Source organism: Poecilia formosa, unplaced genomic scaffold, assembly GCF_000485575.1.
Source record: "Poecilia formosa unplaced genomic scaffold, Poecilia_formosa-5.1.2 Scaffold3, whole genome shotgun sequence".
NCBI lineage: Eukaryota > Metazoa > Chordata > Actinopteri > Cyprinodontiformes > Poeciliidae > Poecilia > Poecilia formosa.
Genome location: NW_006799942.1, coordinates 2,770,618 through 2,784,474, shown reverse-complemented (window position 1 = coordinate 2,784,474; position 13,857 = coordinate 2,770,618). Strand labels below are relative to the sequence as shown.

Genomic DNA, 13,857 nt, shown 5'->3' with positions numbered 1-13,857 from the left:
AAATTAACCGTGTACTTACATCATTAGTGTTGACATGCCATGCCATGTCGCCGTAGGAGACCAGCTGGCCGTTGACATAGCAGCGGATCTCTGAGTTTCTCCAGCGATTATAGATATGGACGATGCTGATCATGTACCACTGAAAAAAAAAATAACACATGAAACAGTTAGTGTGTTTTGCAAGAGGGCTGTGAAATATCACTTAATGATATCTGGTCCTCATTTAGGAGGCATTTATTCACTCCAATTTGAGTGATATATTAGAAAGAACACAAGATACTAAATATTGTCTGGAAATACTAGTATTTTCCAAACTATTTTCTTTTCCATGCTCGTCTAACCTGGAAAACACAGAAATAACCCCATTAGTCATTGCTCTGCGTTTGCTTTTTGTCCTGTGTGCTCATTTCTGTCTTTTTCAGCAGTAAGGAACCTTACTGCTGAAATCCTCATACCAAAGCATGTCTGTGACTAGGACCTGTTAAAAATGACTACAATTTGTTCAATTCTTTCAGCAAGTGGGGCTAAAATTCTGCCAGGTTAATGAGGGAGCAAATGTCCATGCAAACATTCCCCCCTCCCCAGCACACACATCAACATTAACCCATGCACCAGCCTGACAAACGATGGTGACATACAAATTGATCAACTGGAACCACTGGGAACTTTGTTAGGCTGCGCCGGGAATCCATTGGGTCAGCAAATCCTGCAGAAGGCCATCTCATCAACTGAATGTGCGCTTGTTTCCGTGCACACGCAAGGACTTTGTGTGGGTGTTTGTGTTTAAGACAGCAGCAAACTGCTGACAGCATGGCAGAGAGGGCCTTAATTGACAGACCTTATCAAGGCTTATCAACATTCGCAGCGAGTGCAGAGAGAGATGGGAGGGAGAGAGAGCAGCGGTGCACTCCTGCCGCTGCCTAATCGAACAAGTGGCACAGGATTTCCAGACTGCGTGTTTCCTTACCTTACGTGGCTGGAAATCGTATTTTACACAGTGCTGGAAGCCTTTTCCTTTGGACTTCAGGGATGTCACAATGAGACAGTTTCCCACAAAGTGAGCAGAGTAGCCGATTCCTTTACTCGTGCGAAAACTGTGGAGAAATCAGAGAGATTAATTTTTGTCTTTTTTGTTGTTTTAAGTTCAACAAAAAAGAGAAAGTTGGGGGGGAAAAAAAGCAAGAAACTGAAAACATTTCAAATAAAATATACAATGAATGTGTATGAATTTCTAGAATTTATGTATTATATGCAATGCTGTGGAAAGGAATTGTTTCCTTAAAGATTTATTCTGTTTTCGCTTATCTTTAGACAATCTAAATAATATATAACCAATTAAGCTATGACTAAATTGGAAATAAATATTTTAATAAAAAGTTGTACACGTAAATTCATGAATTAACTCATTACACGCATTGTTTGGTTTAATTTCACCAGCTACACCCACAGAATAGAACCTGCCTAGGCCAAAATATCTCAAATAAAAATAAAAACAAAACATGTGCCCCAATCTAAAGAAATTTAAAAACAAATCAGAAACAAAGACACTGACGGCTGTCAGTCGTTAAAAGGGTTCAAAAGATTTTGGAACTCCAGCAAATTACAGTGCAAGCCATAATCCACAAGTGGAGAAAACGTGAAGGGGAACTTTCCCCTAAAACGCCGAGCCTACCAAAGATACACCAAGAAAGAAATGATAAGAAACCCTCCGGTGTGACAGAATCACAACAAATTCAGCAAGCAGTAGTGGTCCAAAGAGTCTCCACGGGGACGTACAATACTCATTGCTAGTTATTAAAAATTTCCCAATATCTTGAAGAGGGAGGTGTTCACATAAACAAGACTAATACACAATACTACCAAAGAGGAGACGACAAACATCAAGCTAACTAACGAGGCTTTTTGCTCAGCTTAGAACATACGGATGAAGCATCTATACGAGTGCAGGTTGTAAACACGGTTTACAGGATGAAAGTTGACAGGTATGATGTTCACGGTCCAGGTATTGATTTATATATTAAATTGCTCCACTGGATATGTCTGCTTGTAGATAAAGATGTCCAGCTGACCAAAGCACAGAGTGCAGTGAAGTGTGACTTAACGGTTCTAAACAGCTGGGTGAGGCGTCTAACTAAATATCGTCTCCGTAATCGGGGACAGGTTGAAAAGTGGCAACAAGATGTTTTCCTGCATGAGCAGAAAAACAAGTTTCCAAAAAATTTAAACCAAGGCTTTTCAGATTATTTCATCTGAATTTAGAATTAGAAGAGAAAGATGTTGCAGTGGTTACCACCAAGACAGTTCTTAGTTTTAGACGGCAACTACTTTTTTTTTTATCTTTATCCATTTAGTTTGATATGATATGAAACATTAAAGTGCAACAAAGCAAAAATCAGAACAAACATTTTTAAGAGGGGAAACAAATATTTAGGACCAACACCATCCGCACATCTTATTTTTTTAAGCCAGTGACAGACAACTGATTTTCCAAACTTTTTCTTTTTCTTGCAAGAGCACCATGGGTCGCAGATTACAATTTGTTAACGTTACTAATCCCTTTTCCCTTCATTTGTCCCCCGTAATATTTATCTTCCCACTCTCGTTACATCCACGTACAGCGCAGTTTCACAGCTAAGACACATTCCTCTCCTAAAATAGGCCCAGAAGGATCACACGCGCAGCAAAGCCGGAGAGCAAATATAAATCCCTCTCGAGCGAATCCCCGGTATGCATTAGGAGCGCGTTAAAGTGCGTTATCGTGGTCGTCATGCAGCTGCATGGGCCGCTGTCAAACATGCTGCTTGAGTAGCAGCTGCATCTGGGGGAGGATGATAAGACCCGGGCCAGAACAGAGGAGGACGTCCTCCCTCTCTCACTCAGTGCTTGCCATGACAACCTGACAAACGGTTACTAAGGAAACAGGATTACATCCTAACACTTTACATGATTAGAGCTCATCTCTGCGATGGTATCCTTCCTTCAGGAACCTCCTGGTTCATTTTCTTTAGTTTCTCGGTGGTAACGGGCAATTGACTTTTCTGTGGAGGGTTTCGGTGAATGAGGATGCTGCTAGTTAGCATCACAGATACAAGAGGAGGAGGGTAGATGTCCAGAAAAGAAGCTCAATTAAATAAAAGGTCAAAACTAATGAAGCTTTACACTGGCTAACATCTTGCTCTTACAACACCAACAGTGAGGCGAGCGGAGTCCATAACTGCACAGTAGCCAGAACCAATCGACAAACCGTACACTCAACACGGAGTGTCTTGACATTTAAAGTTTTGTTCCAAATCAATAATCTATTTAATTATTACCTCACTATTTATGACATACCGTTATCTCACTCAAGTGTCACAATTTGGAGACCTTAAATCCAAGCATTCTGCTTCAGAAACACAAACTGGTTGAGCTTCATATATAAGATCTTCTATTCATGTTTCACCCTAGATTGTATTGTGAAAATTATTTAAGTCTAACACATCAAGAAATATACCTACCTGTCAGCTCACATGGAGAATCTGAGCTAATACTCAATCTAATGCTAATAGATTAGAGAGGAGCTTTCCAGAAAATGTTCAGTCTTATCCAAAAATTCAGCAGAGATGCTAATTGCAATTACTGCAAACACACATAATGTTCAAAGCAAAGATTTATACGTTTTGTCAGCTAATGAACATACTGGATTAGCATAAAAAATTCACCATCACAGATTTATGTTATCTCCCTTGTCATCTGAAATGTTTGTTTCTTACTACATATATCAGCGTTGTAGATCATTGAGTAAGTTGCTCACCAATATTACTGTACAGTTTGTAACTAATGATATAGGGCTATTTTGTTCTATTATATTCTAAAACTTTCCTTTTAGTTGGTTGCAATGATTTTTTTATTTTTTTATTTTTTTAATTTCTGCTAAGTTATCACGTTGCACAACATTAGCAAACCATTGTGGCTCAGTTTTATCATAATCTGCCATGATTCTCAAATTGTATTTTTTGGATCCAAATAAAATCCACAACCATCAGATTATTTCTCCGCCCCTAATTCAGGTACCTGTTAATTTTTTTTACAGATATATTATACTTATCATAGATACTTCACCAGGTCTCATAGTGTAAAATAAACTGACAGGATCATGCTGATACGTCACATAAACAGCAGACAAAAACTAAATAAAACATGTATCCCACTGCAGAAATACCTGAACATGTTTGAAATATGTTTTATACCTACTGAGACAAAATTACCATTAGGTCAATGCAGTGCCTTGCAAATGTTTCCATACTCCTTGAACTTTGTCTCATTTTGTCATATTGCAACCACAAACATCAACGTTACAGAGGTTTTATTTTAGAGGCCAATTTGTTTTTTCTTCTGCTTCACAATTATGCACAATTTTGCTTTGGTCTATCACAGAAAACAAAAGACATGCAACAAATCAAAATGCTGTTATAAGACAAAATATGACACAATTCAAATTTATTCAGAGTGACCAAAAGTTCATGTGATGCAAGCCCAAGCAACTTTATTAGCCCAATAAAAAGTTTAAGAAGCTTCATATAAATTTAGGAAAAACATGCAAGAAACTTTATCTTTTTGACTTCTTTATGTTTGAGTATTTCTATTTTTATTTTGCAATGAAATGTGTTGAGACCACATTTGTTGTAAAATTGGTGCTATATAGTTAAATTGAAGCTTTTCAATTGTCTAAAATTGTCCCCAACTGTCTGAGAATTTATTCATATTTAATCATTGTCCTCCAAACTGCAACAGAATGAAACGAAATGCACAAAGAAAGAAGTTAGTTCAACACTAACAGAAGTCTGTTAGTGGTAACGGTCCTTGGTATAGTGGCTATTAAACTAGATCATTTCTGAACTAAGCCAGTCAGAAATGAAAGTTTTTTGCATAAATTTTAAACAAATCTATTCGCGTTCATTAGGAAGTCATAAAGAGCTGGGTTAAGTAATGATATCAAATTATAAATGGCTTGATTAGACAACTTGTGAATCCCTGCAAAAGCATCTTTCAGGTAAAGGTAGAAATTCTATCAAAGATATAAAAGTATTGTTTTGGGTTTTGAGCTTGACTTGACTTTTTTCAACAATTTATTTCATGCTGTTTTTAGTTGCTATATGACAAATGAGATCAAACAGGTTGGATGTTCAAACTCAGGCTTTCTTCAGTTGTAGTTCATTAGTAGTGAGATAGGAAAATGGAAGACAATGAATTAGAAGTTGCACTTAATGATCTCTACAAGTCAAAATAATCACTGCAACAGAGTTCTTAGGCTTTCTAGTCTTTTTCTGGCTCCAAGTGAAGCCAGTATCTCTATTTGCAATACTCTCATCTTTTGTTGAAGAGCAAGAATGAACTGAACTAAAATATGTCGACTACTTTTGATGATGTGAAGAAATCAGACAATTTCTGCTTTGTGCAGCATCTTTCCCTCAGCAAACCTTCTTTCAGATTGGACACAATAACCGATCCAGCTTCTTCATTCAGCTGCAGGCTTTTTCATTATTTGATGCTTGAATCCTCAACAACAGAGGCCAGTTAGTGCAAAAAGAGTCATCACTTAAAGCAGTTTTTTTCTTATGAGCATAGAGGATTGTAGAAAATCAATTATCTGAGATTGTAAAAGGACAATCGCAGAAAATATAATACAAGCATAAATGTTCTTTGAACTTTCATTGCAAGCAAGCTCATTTGTAGATATGTTAGAAAAAACAATGATGTAATACTATGAGCCTACTAAAAAAGAGGCAAGAGTAAAATTTAGATTTTTAAAACCATTCATTTTCAAATATTTCTTTTTTTTTTTTTTGCCAAGTAAATAAAAGATTTCCGTTAGCTCCAGTCCAAGTACAGGGTGCTAAACTCACCAGTAGAGGTATGGTTTGTCTTTGTCCACATTGATGTTGTTGAGTGGATCTTGTCTGAACCAAGTGTTGATGGTAAATCCGTTTTGGTACGGCCACTTGGCAATTGGTGGCAATGCTATAGCCTGGTGGGGAATAAGCACATCAGAGTTTACATCAACTACAGGCGCCTGTTGAAAGGCTGTCTCTATGAGATGTAAAAAAAATAAATAAAATAAAAACTAAACCATAATAAATAAATGTATTTTTTTCCCCTTTAATATAAAATATACCCTGAAAAAAATAATAGAGACAAAGACAAAGGCATATGAGGAAAAAAGGTAAACAAAAGAACAAAAATGGGGCCAAAATCTGGTCACATTAACATATACACCTTTAAATGAATCAGTTATCTTTGGTACAGACCTGATATTATTGATAATGAGTCTGATTAATTAATTTTGGTAGAAATATATAGAAGTATATGCATTTTTGACCGAGTGGTCAAACCTGCATTTAATTGTAGTTGTCTGCTAAAAAGGTAAAACTGAAGAAGGGTTTTATTCTTCATCAGTACAGAGTTGAAGGCAACAGCTACGTCAACTAAACTAAGACTGGATCAATGAGAGAAAAAAAATGTACATTATGGAACGGCCTATTTAAATAGGGTCATGTACAATTTTTAATTTCCACCATGCCTTTAGTATTATTATTGGATATTCATCATCTACTTTTGGTGGAATAAAACAACTGCAAACATGCTGATGTTACACATAAATTGGGGGAACTACTTTTTAGCTGTGTAGGGGCAGAAAGAATTTGTATGCGTCCTACCGCTGCACTGCGTCCAGGGAAGTTGAAGAAGGTGTCGGGACCGTGCCTCTGAGGCATCTGGTTCAGCACAGACAACAGCTTGACAGCATGTCTTGGCTAGGAGAGGAGACGAGAAAGTAAGTCGTTATTACATGAAAAATGCTGTGCATCAGAGATACAGTACAGAAAGACTTAAAAAAAATGTTTAAAAAAAAAAGAGGAAAAAAAGAAAAACCACTCTGTGGTTTCACAGCTCTACCACAACCATCCCAGATCAATAAGTCTTCAATCACCGGCTCCCTCCCCCGATAACAACCCCTCAATACCATGGCGCCCCTTAATCGATCTGTCCCCAGAGAGGACTGCTGAGGGAGGAGGAATTGGAATGGACGGGGAAACAGGGGCAAAGTGGATGGGCTGACAATAGCTTTTGGACAGCAGAGGTACCGTGAAATGGCTGAGGGTATGGACCACTGGTCAGACAACAGAGGTGGCTGATGGTGGTTGTGCATGAGCTTCACCAAAGGATCGATTAATGAGGAAGCAAAAAGGCATTACAGGTGGAACTCAGTAGCTTAGAATATAATTGAAAATGTACTTTTGGTAATTGTGTGATTTATTACACACAGTGATGTATTTAAACTGTTTAGCTCTGTTAGTTTAAACGATGATGGCTCACAGCTAATAAAAAGACATCTAAAAGTCACTTTCAGTAATAAAAAATAAAATAACGCGAGACCGATATCATGACTAGATTGTGGGAAGTTTAACTGAAGTAGAGAAGTGGAAGTCAGCGTTGTGGTTGTTTTTTTGTTACTGTTTTGAAAATGTAGTGAAATCTATATAATATAGGTGAATATCGGTTATCAGCCGTAGCAGTAATATTAATATCAGATATTGGTATCAGCTTAAATGTTGATATGAGTGTGTCCGTTCTCGATACAGTGTGATACAGAGGCAACCAACCTGTAGCTTTACTGTTCTGTTGCCTCAGATCCCAATAATTCTCAGTAAACATCCAACATATATTACGGTCCTTTTTCTCCTTGACCTACATAAAACACCTCTAATGCCGCCTCTAGATTAGGAATGGCTTAACACAAGGAATGCGACCTTTGCCGCTATTCCCTGTATACGTTTGTGTGTGTTGGCTTCAGCGGCAGCCCATGCCTTGTGAATCTCCCCCAACCTTTAGAATGAGTCACGGTCCTCTCAAAACTGTTGTCTCTCTTGCCTGTGTATTTTCTACTGCATTTTTTCCTTCTACTCAATTTTCAATATATGTGTTTGGATACACACCTCTGTAAACCAGGAACTTATTTAGACATGACCTTTTGTTAAGCAACAAACCTGATAAGCTTTTGATATATTTCTGTATCAAAATTTCAAATTTATCCAATTTAATAATTCAAATTTTCTAAGTTGCAGTATTTCGGGTTTTCATTAGTTTTAAGCCAAATTCGTCAAAATCAACAGAACGAAGACACTTTAGATGCACCTGACTGAGTGTAATGAATTTACATGAGTTCAACCTTTGGATTAAAATCTGTAAAACAAATTAAATATTTGATGATATTCTAATTCACTGATGTGCATCTGAAGTTAGTGACTCATTCACAGATCTACTAACCTTACAGGCAGTAAGGAACGGAGGAAGAGGATTTTAAGTTTGCATTGAATTATGCAGGATATTTCAATGTTTGTGAATGACCTGCCTTGACTCAACAAGGACAACAATTAACTGTGTACCTTGTTCTACTGGTGTTTCAGAGTTTGCAAATTGCTAGAAAACATGTTCAGAATAGTGGCTGATCAGAGGTGGAATCACTAAAATAGACAAGAGGATTTTTGGAAAGAGAGATGGGAGGGCAACCGGGATTACTTCTACTTTTACAGGAAATCTGTAAATATACAGAGACCTAAAAGTCCTTCGCCGGCACTTTTCACATGGACTTTCATCTCATAAAATCATCTCTAAACAGCTCAGTTTTAAAGCACCCTTTCTAAAACGGGAACACCAAGTGACTGCAAGCTAAGCTAATCAGTGAACTACAGGGAGCAGTTTGGATTACGACAACAGGAAGCCAAGCTGATCTTAAACTAATCACTTTTAGTTACCAGCACCAGGAGTAATCGTATTTGTAGAGTAGCTCTAACTATAACAAATACGAAACGACAAGCTAATGCATTTTAAGATTAAAAACATAAAGGTGCAAGGTGCAGAAAGTTCAAAACAAGTAGAATTCAAGTTATTTTCAAAGCATGCAAAACACCAGAGTGAAAGAAACGTTTTGTCTTTATGTCTGAAAAGTTTTGAATTTCTCTGCCGACTGTAAAGAGAGTTCTGTGAAAGAGATGCAATGGTTAAACAACCTGTCAAAAGGAAAGAGGCGTGCCCTTGAGCAAAACCATTTAATCCAGTAGAGCTGGCTTGTGTTTAGAAACAGAAAATAGTATCTACATGTAAAGAGAGTCTGAGTATATTGAACTGCAGTGACTGTTTCACCTTCACACCTGATTGGGCCGTCACTGCTTTTTTCATCAAGCTTCTTAATGAAAAAAAAAAGTGACAATAACACAGTCACTTCTCCGCTGCACTGATAAAGTTAATTACAAGAGAGAGAGGAAAAAAAAACATCACTGCAAAAAAAAAATAATAAAAAAAAATACCTGAAACATAAACAAATTACCCATGTCTCTATATCCACTCACAAATCAATGCTAACAGATACACACCACAAGCAAACACATTCTATTTTATTCAAGTCTATTAGCACAATAATCCCATTAAGTGACACCCAGACTAATGACACCACAAACTCCTGCCGTATAATTAATCTCATTTGGAATAAATTTAGCTTCGACCACTATTGTAGTTGGATACAAGGCTCGTAAAATAAAAGGAAAATCTAATTTCAAGCCAAAAGAAATCAAAAAGGAAAATAAATAAAAACAAAAAAGGAGATAAATTGAAGAAATAAAACATATAAAGTAGTGTTTTGACAAAGAAGACATTAAAAAGCTGAGGCCTCTGTCCTGCAGATTGCAATATTTTAGAGACTTTGTGTTATTTTTTTTTTGGCAAATCTGCTCCATCTAATAAAACTGAGGGGATTCAATTGTCAGAGTCAATTTAAGAATAAAATGAAGTGGTTTTTCAATAAATTAACTAGTTTTGAATTAGTAAAATCAAATTCCCCAACACAACCAAGAGTAAATCGATTATATGCATAAAGTCATCATTATAAAAAAACATTTTATAAAAAATACTGAGATTGAATTTTTGAAATGTCTTCATTTCTAGTCCTTCACTTCCCATCACCACCACAACTTTACCTGATTAGTTTATGTTGACTGACTTATTTTATTTGACGCTGAAAGAAGGAACTGGGCCTTATCATTTCTAAGTATTTAGAAGAATTAAGCATATAAATCTGTTCTAGGTCTAGCTAGTACGGTTAAAACCCTGAAAAGGGAAAAACTGGTGCAATTAAAAACATTTTTTGATGCTCGAGAGGATTTTCAGCATCTGGATTGGCACTTACATAAATTTCAGAAAACAAACAACGTGACAACTCCTTTTGGAGTCCCCAGATTTAAAAATGTTTCATATCACAAGCAGTTCAGATCTCACCAACAATTACCACAATTACCACACACTGTTTGCAATTACAATAAAAAAATAATTAAATGAAATTTACGCACAATTGTCACATAATTGTTGTTATTATTTGTCAAGTTCATTTAAAAACTGGCATCTACATCTTATCAGATCATTGACATCACTTTTACTTCTGTTAACTACACATTTCTGTATTTTTCTGTTTTAACAGGGTTGGTAAAAATGTAGTCTTAACTTGCAAGACAAACGGTCCACTGTGTGCGTGTGCATTGTGTGGTGTGATCTATCAGATCAAATCCTGCAGGGTGTCCCTATCTTAAAGAGTTTTAAGGATTTATGAGTGCAACCGCATTCAAAATTTAGATTTGCTTTGTAGGTAAGATTGTTTAAGTGTTTTCAAAAGACCCACATCCTGCAGTAATAAAGGTCTAAATAATGCTGTAAAGATGTTGGCTAAGAAAAAAAAAAAGAAAAAAGACTTCCAGAGATATTATGAAATTGTTGACTTGTGAAAAAAATAAACATTCCATTAAATATCTATGATTAATTTCTACAAAATAGCAAATATGCAAAGTTTGGTTCTGCAGCAACTCACCCAGATGCCATTCTCTCCTCTCAGCATACTGAAGAGCAGCTTCAGCTCCTTGACTGTGATGCTGTAACTGGCCAGGACTCCTAGCATATCCACCAGGAGGTCTGAGGAAACACACACACACACACACACACACACAAGCACAGAGGGTAAGATATGTTTTCTCATGAGCGTATCTTTGAGTCAGTATCTGGAAGGCCCTGTGCAGACTTTTCTCTGATAAAGTGTGATGAGGTCATAACACTCAGCCAGTTCACATACAGCGAGAGTTTACTCATTTATCATTCAGTGAGAGTCAAGCCAACATACTAACAGCTACACCACCGTATAGCAAGCAGGACACATCACTGTTCGACAGCTCCGGGTCAAATCAGCCCTTCAATGTTTCAAACATCTATTTGAACCCACTCGTCAACTTTTCACCCCCTGCCGTTTCCATTTTCTATCCGTCTATTTTATCATTGTGTTTCACATTCTTCATCTAGGTGGTTCTGTATGTTTTCATAAGATTCTCAGGCAATTTAATCGTAATAATATGCTCCAAACTGTCATTTCATTTAATTCTATATCATTTTGCGAAGGTTTTATTGACACCTAATTCAACTGATTGCAGTTCAGATTACAGTTTGGACCGCATTACTCTTTTGAAATATGACAAATAAAAGCCCTTCACCTCATCATAGAAATTTTAGCCACCTACTCCTTTGTAGGATTAAATAAGGTCTTAAAATATAACTTTAAATCATTCATTGGCAAAGCACAAACAAATTATATCGAAGACTGGTACAAATCGGTACGTGATCCAGAAAAGCATGAAAAGGTGCAGGAATAAACTGACCTGAGTCTCTGTTACTCGAGTGGTTGAAATAAAAAAAAGTATGAAGGACACTTTTTATATCTACAGCAAAACTAAATTATTATTACTCCCGACACATTTAAACTTAAAATTATTTGCTTAAATTGTGTTTCTGAAAGCAAATGAGACAGGCATCTCTCAAATGATAATAAAACGAAGCAAATTTTAGATGAGTTTGGGTTTTATCAACATTTTATTACAAAGGCAGAAAGTTATTTATATCCTTTTTTTAATTATCAGTGGGGAAAAACTCTACTGGTGTTCAGCAAACAAATCTTTCTTGTAGTCGCTGACCAACTTTTTGCATTTTAACATAGTATTTTGATGATGAAGTCCAAATCCTTGAGATTAGAACGGATCATTACCGCCATCATCCTAATATTTATCTTCCTCTACAGATAATTCAATTCAAGTTGGGCTAAATTTAAAAAAAATAATAATAATGTTATTTTCAGTAAGAGAAAAGAAGTTGGTCAAAGTAAAAGATTACTTAAAACCTAAATCAGCGAGAGTATGAATAATTGTGGACTTCACAGTAAATGGAATATTCAACACAAATATTTACTAAAACATGCCAGTTTTATGCTGGAAAGGATTTAAAATTTAAAGATACAGAGGAATTATTTAACCTAAAACTTTCTATTTAAAATTTCAGTAGCTGCCTTATTAGTAAATGTACATACATGATGCATGAGAAGATCTTATACTGCTATTCCTAATATAATACAACTCTCTTGATTATTTTCCTGTTGTAGGTATGCTAGTAGACATTAGCACATCGGCTCTAAACTGAGGTATTTCCAGATGACCTCCCTGCATCATTGACCTTCACATCACACAAACAACATTAGCAGTGTCACTATGGCAGAGAGAGAGCATTCCGCCTCTGCAAAGTGAAACGATCTGCTCAGAGAGGTCTCCTCTTTCTTATTACACCTGGTGGATATGAAGAGTCTCACCACCATAATTCATTAACCAGAGCCCAGCGACTGGGAATAAAGGAAAAGGGCTAGCTCACTTAGGTGCTTGATATGAGAGCAAAATCCAACTCAGAATGTCCCAGATTTACGCCCCTGAGCTCCAGTTTTGGTACAATAAATCCAAATAGGTCATTTTAAATAGTTTCAGGAAAAAGCCAGAATCCAAGTTAGAACAGAGAGAACTGGCATTAAACTGATGCAGCTGTATGCTCTCCTCTGCTGTGAGTTTTAATAAGTCAGTGAAGGTATAAAACCCATTATCCAGCCGCGGTGGGTAGGACAGAGAGGACATGGACACTAAGTGAGGGGACGAGCATGCTGAGAAGCTATTAAAGGAAAGCCAAGGTCAACATGACAACACAAAGAGATGACTGACTGGGTAAAGTTTCTGTAGTGTAGGTATGGAAAAAAATATTCTAGGCAAGTTTTATATATTTCAAACAAAGCACGCTGGAAAATTTTATTATAAGAAAGTATTATCCAAGTTTACCCACAAACAAATAAGGTTAACTCAACAGGCTTTGAAAATGGTCATAAAATCCTGTATGCTGCTTATTGAAAATGCCTTATTGGTTTTTATTTGTCAAACAAATACAGAAAAAATCCATTTCTGAAGAAAGGTGTTCTTTCTGTTATTCTAAAAGGCACTCCTGGGAAAATCCCTTTACCCTGCGTGAAATTATTACTCTGGCAGAAGACGACTTTAAAACATGACAGCAGTGACTAAACTCTATAAAGCAATAATACAAAGAAGTGTGAGAACACATTGCACATTAACAGACGCTTCTCTGCACGGACTGAGCTATTTTGTTTACACAGAGCTAATGCAATACTTAATAAGTCTATTGCCAATTTATGAATAAGTAAGCAGATATATCTAATTTACACCTTTGACATGCTGGGTTAAAACACCATTGGGAGCTTTGGGAGGGTTTTAATCACAAAACACTATGAATGATAGAGTTCTGAGCTCCTCCACAAAATATATGACAAACGCCTGCACAGACATTTTCAGGATTCATATCAAGGAAGTTCATGTTGGAGATGTTTCTCAAAATGTTCCATCATGCAACCTAAAGTGCTATTAAGGAGATGCTCTTTGATAAAATTTTGTGAGTTTATATTGTACATAT

The 13,857-nt window shown here is 36.5% G+C and overlaps 1 protein-coding gene across 9 annotated transcripts in view; it reads right to left on the bottom strand.

Annotated features, from left to right (window-relative positions):
* nbeaa (neurobeachin a) overlaps positions 1 to 13,857 on the bottom strand; it is a 106,698-nt gene that overhangs the window by 60,767 nt on the left and 32,074 nt on the right. For all 9 annotated transcript variants that reach the window (XM_016673006.1, XM_016673004.1, XM_007554747.2 and 6 more), the window contains exons 3-7: positions 10,892 to 10,992; positions 6,696 to 6,791; positions 5,886 to 6,007; positions 968 to 1,094; positions 20 to 139 (exon numbers count right to left, since the gene is read on the bottom strand). In XM_016673006.1, coding sequence (XP_016528492.1) covers positions 20 to 139; positions 968 to 1,094; positions 5,886 to 6,007; positions 6,696 to 6,791; positions 10,892 to 10,992 — 566 coding nt within the window. The remainder of the gene's footprint in view (positions 1 to 19; positions 140 to 967; positions 1,095 to 5,885; positions 6,008 to 6,695; positions 6,792 to 10,891; positions 10,993 to 13,857) is intronic.